Source organism: Erpetoichthys calabaricus, chromosome 2, assembly GCF_900747795.2.
Source record: "Erpetoichthys calabaricus chromosome 2, fErpCal1.3, whole genome shotgun sequence".
NCBI lineage: Eukaryota > Metazoa > Chordata > Cladistia > Polypteriformes > Polypteridae > Erpetoichthys > Erpetoichthys calabaricus.
This window is the reverse complement of record NC_041395.2, coordinates 208,211,529-208,226,714: the sequence shown is the minus strand read 5'-3', so window position 1 is coordinate 208,226,714 and position 15,186 is coordinate 208,211,529. Positions and strand designations below refer to the sequence as shown.

The window sequence follows — 15,186 nt, the reverse complement described above, 5'->3', positions numbered from 1 at the left end:
CTACAGGAAAACCCAGCCTTTGTTGTTTAATTTAGCAAATCTGAACTTTTATGTGACATGTATTTTTACATTGTTTCCATATTTAGAACTTGTCACATTATAGCAGACTGACTGGGTAGCTTGAAGTGATCACACACAGCCAATAGTCAGGCACTTTATAATACTGTTAAAGGAGAACAAATCCAGTGCTTTATATAAAAATATTGTTTTCACTTTATTTTCAGTTTGCTTCCTCTGAGTTGTTACCACATTAGAATGAAAAATTAAACTAGCTCAAAGCCATACCAAATGTTAACTTCAGCAGAGCAAAAGGGTCTGCTAAAGCTGATTAACAGGAAAAGGCTACGAAAGTGTCTAGTAAGGAAGGGACCTCCAGAGTGCTAACAAATAAGCAAAATAGCTCCACCTTAAATGAAATGAGAAAGTGGTCTCCTACTAAGCCATCCCATAAGACCAGTGAATTATGGTGTTCACCTAAAGAAACTCACCTAACAGAAAACCGCTCTTGCAGTAGTATTTTATTCATAGTAATGGCTCAAAAAATCTACTTGTGTTACAAGAACAGCATCAGGGGAAGAGAAGTCACATTAGTACATCTTGGATTCAGGTAGCCAACAATCAGTACACCTCACCTTCATCATTAAGTGATTCCACAGAAAGTGCACGGTTTCGAAAGTTGAGAGAATCCGTAGATTGGGAAAGAATGCGTCGCAGTCCCAATGGTGAATCTTCATTGAGATTCCTGGTCAAATAAAATAAGTAAGTAAATGTATAAAAAAAAAAAAAAAAAAAGACGGGGCTTGGAATGTTACCAGAGTGACATGGACAGCAGAAAGGAAAAAAAAAATAGTTAAAACTTACCCTGCTATGTTATTGGTTGAAACACTTTTGGATAGTGACAGTCCTGAACGACCCCTGCGTGACCCCAAGAAGGACTGCCGGAGACTATCCGAGGGGTAAATTGCGGAGTTTGGACGTTCGCGGATCATTGGAGCTGCCAAAAGACATTCAGATCAATTATCTTTCAATAAAAACAAAGAGCAACATGGCCTGATCACAAGTAATACTACCTCCTCTAAACAAGTATATTAATGGAGGGTCTATTCCATATAAATACCACTGTCAGCAAAGAACAATGGAGAACTAAAATGTCAATGGACAATAAGTGAAAAAATATTCATGAAACAAGTGATGGACTTCTGTTCAGTTAATTCACAGCATGCTTGAACATCCCTCAGGCATGTGAAGAGCCAACCTTGGTGTGACAGTGCCCAGTTCATGCTGGTCTGCCTGGTTTAGTAATCTGATTCTTGTCAAATCTCAGTCGTCTTTTACTCTTTGTTTGCTGTGCCTCACATCTTAGTGTATTCAAACACATGACCTTTGCCTGTATACTGGGATGGAAAACAAAAGCAGGCAGAAGCCACTTTGAGTTAACCCTGGCTAGGAAAACAATCAGATGCTATGAGGAACAACAGTGTAAAAGGTTAACTGCAACACTATATGGCTGATGGTTAAGGAGATTTTTAGCATAGTGAATTTTTGCTGCACAGAAATTTACTGTAATTATTTGAGCTAAAGTCACTGTGTGGACTGGTGGGCTGATTAGCATTGGTGCCTTATGGATCTAGCATCCTGGATGGGAATCCACCAGGTTGGACTTTGCTCTCCATGTTTGTTTTTCTTTGCTCATTCTCCTTCCCATGTGTTTTAGGTTAATTTGCAATTTTAAAATGGCTATACGAAAGTGTGAGCATGAGTGCAGGGTGTGTTTCAATGGGCCTTGTGATGGACTAGTAGCCAGCTCCTACCTTGAAATAAACAGGTTTGAGGACATCTGTTTGTTTATCTACACATTACGGAGTAAACTGGTCAATGTCAAAAAGCATCTTACTTCAGATTCCTTATAAATAATATCCCCTACACTTCCACCCTGTCCCTGATAAACTTACATTTATTTCGGAGAGCCACCGTTTGCAGAGCAGGGCTGTTCCTCACCAGAGCCAGTTTCTGTTGCTGAAAAACAAAGAGTGCACGTTAATAATAACTATATGTGCATCTGAATTTACTAAGGCTTAAGAGCGCTCCAGTTTGCTCTGTATTGTTCTTCCCCTGCTTTTACAATGCTGGTCACTTTCTGGGCCTGCCACTCAACATCACTGATTGAGCTACTGTTAAAAAGTTAGCATCTAAACACGTAGCAAATGGAAACTTAAAAAAAAATAAACTGACTCACAGGACCAAAAGCACGAGAGGCTTAATTAGGAAAGAGCAAACAGAGGCATTGCACAGGGCAGAAACAGGTCCTATGCACAACAGACATTTTCCTCAACCACGCCTGTCCCATTTAGGATCTTTCTCTGGCAGTAGTTGTCAAGTCCAGGGTTGTGGACTTCAACTCCGACTCCTCAATTTATGGTACCACCGGCCCAAACTGCTCTATTTGTAACTTAAGCCAATATATAGTACAAATCAAAGTTTGGGGCCATCCTTTTTTCTAAATAAAGATATCATTAAATTGATTTAAAATACAACCGAGATATTACTAGTGTTTATAATGGCTATTTGTAATTTAATTTATTATGGCTGCAAAACCCTATTTTCAGCAGCAAATCCTTCAGTGTCGTAAGGTAAACTGCCTTAGCATATTACATAAACCTTTCTAATTGCATTACCACCTCTGAAACTGGTTATCCTGTTCATTTGTCTTGCAGGGTCCTGGCCATTCCTGAAGTTCAGCTCCAGGTTCAAAAAAGGCCAAAATCAAACTGCTTTCTCAAGAAACATGTCAATCTATTTTTTGTTTTGCAGGCTATTCCATGTGACAAATTGCCAAGAAAAAGGAGGGGGAAGGCCCAGGTGGGCAACTGCACATGTGTATGTTTGTAGTTTGAGAAACACTTTACAGGTCCTCAGTTGTATTCTTTGTGGTGGGTGTACCAGTGCATGCTCCCCAACCCGAGTTGTATTCTTAACTAAATACACACCAGCTACAATTGTCGCCTGCAACAGCCAGGGGACTATACACACTAGTAATGTCTTGGAAATTTTTTTTAAATCAATGTAATGGTATCTTGATAAAAAAAAAAATAAATGTATGAATTTAAATAAAAACATGAAAAGTCCTGGGAGACCCCATATTTTTCAACAGTATTATATTTACTATGTTGACTGAAAGCACACAATATACAAAGTATTTTAATCACTGCCATCATTAGGAGACTTGTTAACACCCTGACCTGTTAAAGTTTGGGTTTAAAAGCTGTAGCAAGGCAATTGTGGCTTTTTAATATAATTTATGAAAAAAGTGAAAAACACTAAATAACACAACATTAAACAAAAGACAGAATCTACAAAATTTTTTTAAAAGTTTATATTTTTTAATCAAAAGGCTAAAAGAAAACAGTTTATTTGAATTAGCATGTGTGAAACTGCAAACTTTAATGCATGATATTTTACTGACTCCAGTAATCTAATAATTGCTTCTGACTCCGACTCCCCAGCCGTGGTCAAGTCTACACTCTGAATGGCCTACACCCCAGCACATCTGACTCAGACACGCTAAGTGTGCCATCTTTAAGCACATTCAAACAGAGAGTGAATAAATGAACTTCACCATGAACAGTTCAACTGCACCAATGAGAGTGGCCACCAGGCTTCATGAAATGAGAACAACTTGCTCTCTCTGCATGAGCTCCTCACTCAACGACACTCTCCTTCACCGAGTTTGGTTTGCACAATTAAACGTGCTTGGAAACTAAAGAAAGATATGTACTCTGTTGCTTAAGCGTGGATAGAAAGAACTGATACACTGAACATGCAGATACCCACCACTCAGCATTCAAACAATGACTAACCGATCTTAATGACTTACTCTGAGTACAATTTCATTCTTTTTATCCTTTTAAGCAACCATTTATGGAACAGAGATGGTAACCATCCACCAAGTATAATACATAATACATGTTACATAATGTGTTTAATTGTTCAAATGAATGAAAAATGGTGAGAGCACCTTCTCCAGAACTTCAGATGCCCATGGCCAGGCTAGAAAGAGGTATAAATTCTACAGAGTAGATTACTTGGTAAGGCAGTGTTGTTCCTGTATGTCTCAGAAATTTTATGTGTAGTATTCAAAAGAGATTCAATAACCAACAACTCACCTTCTGCTTTACCTTGGTGCAATTAGGAAGGGCATCTCTGCAACGGTTATGAATTGTAACACTGCAATCTGTAACAAAAGAAAAGAAGACTTGAAGGCAATCAAGAATACGCAAGTCTACTATCTTGTCAATACCACATGAGACAGGAGGCCCAAAAAGAAAAAATATTCATGTTTTCAAAATGAAAGCCAAAACTAGTCCAGAATTGCAGTCTCTGATGTCTTAAAGAGAATTTGGGTCCATTCTTTCTTTCTCACTTTACGAGTCATTGATAACAGACTCAGCAACTATAGTTACTGCTGTGCTAAATTTTTCAAATTCTTTTTGAGCTCTTTCATATTCATCTTTTCCACCTTTTTCCTCTTCTTTCCTTAACCTGTGGTTTACTTCTTCTTGAGAAGTCCTTTTCACGCTTTCTAACCAAACCCTAAGAAAAATCCAGTCTTGGTAGCCGCTTTACCCGAGAAACTTTTTTTAACTTCAGTTGCACCACTGCAGCTACTAGCACATGATCACTATCACAGTCTGCTCCAGGATATCCTTTTATTTGGGTTATAGCGTTACGAAACCTTTTATTAACTGTGAGGAAATCGATGTAGTTCTTTGTATTATCGTATGGGCTTCTCCATGTCCACAGTCCTCCAGGATGATGTTCAAAGAACGTGTTAGTCATAAGATTATTCTGCTCACACCACTGAACTCCTACTTCTCCTCAATCATTACCTTCACCAAGGCCATATGACCCCCGACTTCACTGCTACCATTTGACTCTTCCTGTCCAACATTTACGTTGGGGTCCCATATAACAAACACAACCTCTTGATTCTTGCACGGTGTAAGCAACTTATCCATATCTGCATAGACGTTCTCTAGATCATCCTCCCTGCTACTACTCGGTGCATAAACCTGTACAAAAGTAATATCAAACGGATATCCTTTCAATTTCACCATCAACATTATGTCAGGAACTGACCAGCACCCCTTTAGGCTTCCCCCCACCATTGCAGCCATTAGCACTCCAACCCCTTGTGCTTGCTCTTTTCTGATCCTGAGTAGACTAAGGTTGCATCCTGCAATTTCACTTCTCCAGATTGCTTCCATCTGACCCCACTTATTCCCAATAATCCAATGTTCAATCTTTTCATTTCAGCCACCACATTTGCTAGCTTAGCTGCTTGGTATAAAGTCCTTACATTCCATGTTGAGATTCAAAAGTCTGCAGTCACTGATTTACGATTGGAGTCACCCTGCAGTTGAAATGATCCCCTACAGAGTGAGGATACTTGAGCTAATTGCTCAAAGTTTCCCTTTACGCCATTATTCGTCCTTATTTGATCCATATCCAATCTACAGCTGTATTTCTGGACAAAATACTGAAGAAGGGTGCCCAGGTCCTTTCTCCAGCACAGTAGGAACAGCCATTTCGATATGTAATGTCCATCCTTGAATATTGACCTATGAAGGTTCTTCCGACAATCCAGCAGAACATGTCGCTACTGCTCAACGTCTTCAGCTGTATTCTCAGGCTAGGGGTGCGCGCTATACCCATGAAGCTGGGTCCCTGCTCTCAGTGTCCACCTCCACAACACTGACGTGCCAGCCAGGAATTACCTGTGTGTAGCACAGTTACAGAATGGATGTCCCCGTCTATCGCAGGTTGGGTTAATCACTTGGTTTAAGTCCAGACTGAAAGGGTTATTATAAAGTCCAATTTCCCCAGGCAAGCTAAAAGAGCTCGCCGACTCTAATGGTGGGGACAGAGCATGTTCTGCTTGAAACTACGGTTGGATCAGTACTAAAATTTTGACTTTGGTATTGATACCAGGTTTCTTACCATGGTACCATTGCCAAGACAGTTGTGAAGCAAACAGAGGAGAACTTCAAACTCCCCTTCTTACTCCAGTCTCTCTGGTACACTGCACTACACACCACTCCCCTCCTAATAGCTCCCAATTCCTGATTGCAGCAAAGCAATAAAGGAGGGTGGTCCCCTGTGAAGTTATAATGGAATCGAAGCAATAAATGGAGAAGGGATCCCCCATGAAGTCACAATCGTGATGAAGTGTGTAGATTCATTAATTGCAATAGTGATTGTTAAAGGTGATTGAGAGAAAAGTTGACATTATCTTCTCATACCAAAAATCATGAAATGCTGGTACCATACCATTTTGAAATTTGTTTTTTTAAAATGGTACATTTACAGTACCGGTATGCCATGCAATCTAACTTGAAACAGACTATGGTGGTAAACTGATTACAAACTTCAATGAGATGTTAAATTTGTGGATTACACGCCATAGGTAATCTAAGATTTATTTCATGGACCTTTTGATATTGTTTGCTATTATTTAGCATTGGTCCCCCATCAATGCCCATCATACCACAAATTTTGGGTTTTCGATTCACCATTAAAACATGAGATTAAAGATTTTTGTCAGCCATCACTACAAGCAATATGAGATAAGTAACAGACAAAAAAAATATATATATATCATTTATGATAGGAATCCAAAAGAAAAAAAAAAGTCTGCCTGCTCTTCTGCTCATGGATCGGACACCCTCGACCTCTGATACTCCTTGTATTCCCTTGGACCCTCGTACAGTATGTGTCTGGACTCACTAGGTTGTGTCTGGCCCAACTACTATCTCTGGGATTTTAACCTTTTTCTTAACTTCAGCCCAATTTGGTTTTTCTTCCTGATGTTATTTTCATTCTGTATGCCAAGTACAAATATTGCTGACATAAGACATCAAACTAATTAAAAAAAAAAAAAAAAAAAAACACAAAAGGAAACAAAATGAGTGGTGCAAAAAGATAGGGCTATAAAGACGGACACAACAGCTTGAAAGGACTTCAGATAAAGGGACCATGGAGACAAGTGACATGAACTTAAAGGGGATTACCACGTGCCTCTGGAGACTGCTGCAATCCCCTCTCTCTCCCTGCTTCTGTTGCTCTTGGAAAACACCGACTTCCTGCCAATGTCTCCTTGCAGACAGGAAACCAAACCTGAGCGTGAATTTAGGGAAAGGGGGAGGATGGGGGTTGTGGCAGAAAGCCTCAATGAACAAAGCAGACAGAGCCGCCACGTAGGCGCAGAGGGAGTGATGGCAGGACAGTGGCCAGGTTCAGAGTGACAGGGGCCTGGCAGCAACTGCATGGTCAGCATGGGCCTGACACAAGCCAGAAAGCACCCCACTGGCAGTATTCACCTCAGGTGTCTGAGGTTCCTGAACTACCTAACAAGAGCGGCATTAGCAGGAAATGACAGCGGTTTCCATGGAGTAGTCTGCCCATCAGCTCTACAGGGAAGGAGACGCACATTAATAGAGTGTTGAAACAGCCTGAAGAACCAGAGGCAGAGATTTAGCAATCAGGCATACACTTTGCATGGGCAGATGTGCCAGCCAAACTGGCTCAACTTCACTGCCCTCACACTGTCTGCAGGCAGTTCACAGAAAGTGCTGATGCTGACTGACACCAGTCATAACAAGGAAAAAAAAAGGACACTTCTCTCTTTACGAAGTAGCTGATGTCACTGCTAAACAAAAAGAGAAATAGGAAAAAAAAAATGATCAGCAGACACTGAAGTCACTTCCTTTCAAATATCGATCTCAAAGCAGATGATAAAAACCAGGCTAACCCCCTATCACTGCCATAAATGTCATGGAGCAAAAGTTGGCGACTTGACTAAAAAAGTGTAGAGATGACAAAAAGTGGATGGGGCAAAATAAAGACTAAGCTTCGCAAGAAATTTTAAAAACATTTGAACTGCTTTAACTGCATTTTGAAGCAATGAACACTGACACAGTTACGCATTTTGTCCCCATACACTGGCACTCTAGTTAGCAGTCAGGTCTCATAGTACCATGGAACAGAGTTCAATTCAGTGTCCTGTGTCACCCTGAGATTTGTCAGAGTACTCTTAGGTTCCTCCTGTACCATACAGATATGTTTTGCGGTTAAGTAACAGTTCCTAAACTGACCAGGTTCGAGTGACTGCATGTGTACTAGAGTCTGCAGTGAGCTGCCTAATGCCATCTGCTTGATGCTGCCAGGATGAGCAAATGTACAATTTTACCTGTCAGACAGAAACAAAGACAAAGGAGATTCATGGCTGCAAGTTGTTTTGAGGCAAAAGTATCTCAAAACCATTTATGAAATCCTCGTAAAGACTGTGGTGGTCCCAGTTGAGTTGGGGTAGTGCACATTTATTATGTGACAAATTTGTGCTGAACTATCTGACTTTGCTATTATATTTCCAAAACATTTTAGGCGATTTACCAATGATATCAGATTTATTGCAGACTGCCGAAGTCTATCCAAACAGGACGTCAATCAACTGTCCACCACAGAACACAATCACACATCCACCCACACTCAATCACATTGGGCTGGTTTTCAAACTGCTACTCGACCAAATTTTATGTACAGTATTTGAACCATGGATGGAAACTCAGATTTTTTTTATAACTAGACATTTGTGAACTTCCATTCCCTTGTCCAACAAGACGTCAATCATCAATCAGTCAGAGGAAACTGGGGTCAAAATAAAATACAGGAAAGCCACGCTAAACCACAAAGAGGGCACTCCATTCAGGTACAGTATCTGACAAATACAAGTAGTGATAAGACGGTGATGCACACTGGGCCACTGACATCAGTAACAATCTAAAAACTGTACTCATTAAAAAAAGGAATACCTTCAAAATGTTTACCCATGCAACTGGGGCCAAACCTTTGACCTTTGGACCACAATCAATAAATGGGGTAGGGCACACTGTACATTGCTTGTTTTTGCTGGTAGACACTGGGGAGAGGGGGCAAAGGTCAAGAAATTGAACCCACAAATAGACCAAAAAAACAAAAATCCTGAGAAATTATCTTAATAAAGAGACACGGGATTGCACCATAACTGAAAGCAGGCAGCCTTCACAAGGGCCTTATTAACTATTAACACATACAGGCTCCAGCCTCTTATGGCCCTGAAATGGGTACATCGGTCAGAAAGTGCAAGGCTTCCCTTTGTGCTCTTTAAGACTGCACACTGGAGGACCCGGCAAGTCACGTTCTTAATCATTAAGGAGGTTAGCAGCACAGAATTTTAGAAGAACGAGTGTTCGATATGGGACATGCCATATGAAACGTCACAATATTTACAACTGAACTGAGGGGTTTATTAAAGTTACAAATGACTTGAAGAGTGTTGGTAGGGCAATAATCAACGTTGAATGAACGAAGCACAACTTCAGCTACATAGCTAATTTTTAAACCAGGAATAAAGCTTGAAATGAGTGTTTAGTCACTGGGAGGTGACACGCGTATTTTTTGAGGTTCTATACAATGAGTCTACTGGACCAAAAAATATTATATATTTTGTTTTCCCCCCACTGGAAACATGTTTTTGTCAAATTTCCAACTTCAAGGAGATTCCATGGTCCACAACAGTCAAAAATCTTAACGAAAATTAAAGACAAGAAGTTCCCACAAAGCACAATCCAAGGGTTACAATCTAATACAACTGCCCATATGCTTATCGGGATGTTGCCCCAAAAAGGTCACAGAGGTCAGATGGTGAAACATTGTTAAGAAATGGGGATGGCTCTCACGTCACCAGGAAGTACTGGATGATATATTCAAGATGGAGATCCGGCAAGCCATAACTGAAAAGCAGGAGTTCTCTGCAGATGCTTACTAGTATTACACAGGCCATCCAAGCTAACAAGAATGCAGCTTATCACAAAACAGAAAGTGGTGAGGAGACTGGTATAGTCTACATGGCATGAATAAGAGGGCACTTTGTGCAAACACAGGCTCCGAGGCCTAGGACGGGCACTTCACAAACACACAAGTGTTCAAACATTATTGTCAAAAAAAAAAAAAAAAAGTAAGAAGAGTACCACTCCTCTAAAATAGGGTTCCTTCATTGGGAGATGCTAGTTTATAATCAAACACTTTTGTTACTCTGTCTCTTGGTTGGTCTGGATTATGGTTCTGGGTTCAGGAATGGAAATCAAATGTGAAAAGCTGTATGGTCTGCTCTCCTAAAACGCAACAGGATGGACCGATTCCTGTGTTTTTGCATAGAGTGAGAGAGCAAGGAATTTGTATTACCTACAAACAAGAAAAAAACAATAAAAATAAAGATTTTAAAGTCAGCTACAGGCAGCCTTCTAATAAAAAAAATTAAAAAAGCTTTGTGGGTTTTGTGATCCTCCCCAATAAAGTACTACAGCTTTAGACAGCTTAGAAAAATAAAACCTTGAGGATTGGCAAGAGCTCTGTGGCAAAATCCATTTATTATATCCAAAGATAACCTCCCACCCAAAGAGTTGGGACTTTCAAGAAGAGGCCTCAGTCTCACTTAACCCCAAGGGTTCTGAAGTTCAGTCCTGTGTTACCACTGTGGCTAGGGGCTTTCATTCCAACCAGTATCACAAGTCAGTGGGTCACTCTTCGGTCTCGTCAATCTCATCGTTTAGCTGGCCTTTTTCCTTTTCTTATTCTGCATTCAAAAAAGTGTTCTAGCAGGATATCTGCAGGTGTTTTCTTTCCTACACCTAACATTTTTATTGCAATTTACCTTATTTTTGTGAAGTTTGCTCCTTAAAAATTGTATCCAAATACTGTGATGGGCCATGTACACATGGGTACAAATGACACTGAATGTTAAACCAGAGTCGCTACTTTAATGTTGCATTCATTTGTGCGCTAATCAGTAATAAAAGGCTTAATTAACTAAGTGGTCCTCAAGTTCAATCCTGCAGACCACCTAAACTGCAGATGTTCATCCTAACCACCTTGTGCTTTTAACTTTTAAGCTGTTAATTCTCAGTTTCTACCTTATTTTTGTTTCAAACCTGAACTTATAAAATGGGTTTCCTCAATTTTATTATTGAATTGAGGCAACCATTTATGTGTGTGTGCTACTAAATATTGTTCTTTTTCTTGCTTTTTTATGTTCTGGTCATTTAAGCCTCTTCTTACTAATTAGCTCACAAGTGTACTTTATACTGAAGTAGCTGCTTCCCTTTAGTATTCAGTGTCATTTAAACCTGTGTCTCTACTGCTCATTACTAATTGTCAGTATTTGGATACAGGTAAGGAATTAAATGCCAAAGGAAAAGGGGAATTTAAAAATATAGCAAAAGAAACATTTAAAAATAAAAAAATAAAAAAATAAATAAAAAATTTTGCCTTAACATGTTAAGTATATTGGCACATACAGTTGCCCTTCCAGATTTGTGAATTTTCAGTTTTTCATGTGTTGGCTATGAACAATTAAATGGGAATTTTTGAAGCTTGCCAAAAGATTGCAGAAACTAAAGATGCAAAAGCCAAAAATATATAAATACTGAAAATGATTTGTATCACATAAAGTCATAAATATTAGTGATATGTAGTAAGTGCGTACTGTAACATTAAAAAAAAAAAAAAAAAAACTGTAGGATCTATGCCAGCTACCTTCCAACCTTCACTACGGAAAGGTGTGTACATGTGTCAGTTAACTACAGAGAATCAGAATATCTTTATTGTCATTGTAACAAATACAACGAAATTAGGTGCAGTCCCTGCGGTGTCAAAATATAAATAAAATATAATTAAAAAAGGATTCATATTACTAACCGAGAATGGTAAACCGGAAGGCACAGATGCAGGTCTCGGTAAACCCGAAGGCACAGACGCAGGTACACGGCGATGGACCCAAGAGACATAGTGCGCAGGCACCTACAACCTGCGTCTCATAAACCGCAAGCGACATGTGATCCACCACGAACGAAGGAGTTACGGCTCAAAAACGAAAGAGCTCAACTAATGTAAATAAGACATGAAGCAACAACATGCCCATAGCTAACGACTAACGACACAGCCACACAGAAAAGAGGATTCTGCACTGCACCCCAGAGTCAAACGTAAGACACTACAGGGTCCGCAAATGTCCACAAAGATAGTACGGAAGGCGCATGCGCCTACAATGCGCTTCTGAACTAAACGTCCACACTACACAGCATGGTCCAGGTAATAAGAATAAACTAACTCTCCGTATTAAACGTACGGCATCCTCACACGTCCAAACCATATAGCATATGTGAATCACATTACAGTGATGCATTATTAACAGTACAACCACAGAAAACGCTCTGTGTTAACAGTAAGTGCAATTATCCATATTACTAACAGTAGACAACGGATAACTAATGGAGTCACGGTCACGGCTCCAAAACGATCCAGCTCAACTAACGGAGCTACAAAAGCGAGCCTGCATGGATAAACACAATAGACGTAGGCGCCTACAACGCACATCTGAAACCGCGGAAGCAAAACTGTCTCGGCTCCAAAACCAAACAGCTCGATTAACAGAATCAATGAACGCAGGCGCCTACAGCGCGCATCTGAAATGCCGCAAGCAAAGCAGGCACGGCTCCAAAAAGAAAGAGCTCGACTAACGGGGCTACAAAAACGAGCCCGCCTAGATAAAACAAATGAACGCAAGCGCCTACAATGCTCTTCTCAAACGACGCAACCAAACGAGTCACGGCTCCAAAACGAAACATCTCAACTTACGGACATACAGAAGCGAGCCCGCTTGAATACAATTAATGAACGTAGGCGCCTACAACGCGCCTCTCAAACAGCGGAGTCAATAGATAAACTGCAAAGAAAGGAACGACAGACGGCCGCTAAACAATTCCGCCAATTAGCTGACAACGCATTCTGTAATGAGTCCACTATTAGTGAACATTCATTAGGATTAATGAATATACGTCCTTTGTTCGTCATCTACACCTTTACACTCCAATATATCTCATACATTCATCAATGTATTTCGGGTTACCCAACACCGGGGGTAGGCGAGCGAAGCGAGCAGGGGGCGGAGCCCCCTTGTAAGAAGAAATAAGGTAGAACTCAAACAAACATTCAACATAAGATCTTAATTGCACATGATGTCATCTATTGCACTGCTAAGCCTATAGCAGGCCAAGTCACAGAGAAAACAGATTTGTGGGGTGGGGGGGCAAAGTCACATTCACAAAATTTTCTCATTTGTGGGAGTCTTCTGTCCCTAAAGCACAAAAATAAAGCAGCAAATAAACTGTAGACCACCAAAATATCCTGCCCACCCACAGTTAGGGTGATCAAAGTATTACTCTGAATTTTCACATTAGTGGTGGTCTTCCTAGCCCTCTTTAATGTGACCTGTATTTCTGAACATAAAATAAGAGAAGACAAAAAAAAAAACAAAAAAAAAAATAATTTAATCATTTAGAATGTAAGAATGAAACCAGTTTCACAAATAAATGGTTCAATGAAAGTCCGTAGCCACATTGGTTCACTAAGACTGAACTTCGGATTCTCCCCCCCCCCAACTTGTTGTAAAAGATTTTGCACATAGCATACAGGAAGGACACTCTTGGGTACAACCGAGTGTTAACAAAACCAACCTACTCCTCCAAAGTAGTTAGTCATGCAACTAGACATAATTTAATAAATAAAGCTTGCAGAAATGGTGGACAGGTTGAGTTATTATGCAGTGGAACATTAGAATGTGTACGAAAATGTTTTGAGTGGGGTTTTATTGATGGTGTCAGACATGGTGGTTCCAGCATCTCAGAAACAGCTGCCCTCCTGGGATTTTCATGAACTGCAGACCTCTGGAATGTCAAAAAAACTCATGTTAATGTGAAAGGTCACAACAGAGTGGCAAGACTCGTTAAACCTCCTTAGCGTTTGCACTTTTTAGCTTGAAAAATTACATATTTATTAAACCTGATCTTTCTACCGTAAAATGTGCAAAACACTAAAAGAACAAAGTCAAAAGTGTGGAAAGAATAAGAACAATATTCTAACAATATATTAATGAATAATAATAAAAATTATGCAAATACCATATATACTGTCAAAGTGTGTCGTTTGTGTGGTATATCTTGAAGCACAGTGAAATGCACAATCCAGTGTCACAGGCAGGACAATAGTAGTGCGATTTCCTTGCGGATTTTCCTTCCAGACTTATCAACTGTTGAACAGCACACTGCACATGCATGACTGCCACGAGCATCGCTTTCAGATTCACCAGAATCACTTTCAATGTCACGCTCCGTTTCAACTTCACTGACCGAAGACAAATTCACTTCATCATCACTACTCGTATCACTGTCAAGAATGAGAAACACCTGGGCTGCTGAAAAAAGTTTTTTTTTTTTTTTTTGTTTTTAAACAAGATGCTATTATGAGGCTGAGTAACACTCGGTCCTGTCATTAATGCAAGACAAGCTTCTATCATCATTTCACAAGCAGCACTCATGCTGGTTGCACTTTTATAGCCCGAGTAATCCTCGGATCTAACAATTCTGCAAGACACATCTATCTTTATAGTTGCCCGGGAAACAAACACTAAAATATCAGCTCATTACTGCAGTGATGTGTACGAGGGAATGCTTGAATATACTTTTAAAGAAAGTCCCACATTTCTCCCTGTTTTGCCTGTTTTTCTCTCAATTTATTTAAAGAGCTTCTGTAAAAAGCCAGATTTCCCCCGGGGGACAAATAAAGTTCTATCTATATATAATAATAATAATAATAATTCTTTGCATTTATATAGCGCTTTTCTCACTACTCTAAGCGCTCAGATCTATCTATAGCACAGAAGGACTTTGAAGCAGATGGTCTAAAGAAGCTGAAGACCCTATCAGGCTCCAGACTGGTTGGCTGAATGCAGGGAAGTGAGGATACAGAGGGCATGCGAGTGTGAAAACTGTAAATGTCACCAGGTCTCCCAAGTTTGATTCTGCTGTGATATGAAGATGTTAAGGATAGAATTTGGCATAAACAGGATGAATGAATCCATGAATCCATCTTTTGTGTCACTAGTATACACTAGTGGTGGTAGTGCCAACAGTGTGAGGAATGTTTTCTTGGCGCACATCCAGCCTCTTAAAAAGATAACTTTAAGTGTTAATTCAAGTTCACAGTGTACCGAAGCATTGTTGCCGACCGTATGCATCCCTTTAAGATCACAGTGCA

General features: G+C 39.9%; 1 protein-coding gene across 4 annotated transcripts in view; it reads right to left on the bottom strand.

Annotated features, from left to right (window-relative positions):
* The window catches only part of arhgef1a (Rho guanine nucleotide exchange factor (GEF) 1a), a 260,502-nt gene that overhangs the window by 43,901 nt on the left and 201,415 nt on the right, over window positions 1–15,186 (bottom strand). For all 4 annotated transcript variants that reach the window (XM_028795071.2, XM_028795072.2, XM_028795074.2 and 1 more), the window contains 4 exons: window positions 4,164–4,231; window positions 1,953–2,016; window positions 862–994; window positions 633–742 (listed from right to left, as the gene is read on the bottom strand). In XM_028795071.2, coding sequence (XP_028650904.1) covers window positions 633–742; window positions 862–994; window positions 1,953–2,016; window positions 4,164–4,231 — 375 coding nt within the window. The remainder of the gene's footprint in view (window positions 1–632; window positions 743–861; window positions 995–1,952; window positions 2,017–4,163; window positions 4,232–15,186) is intronic.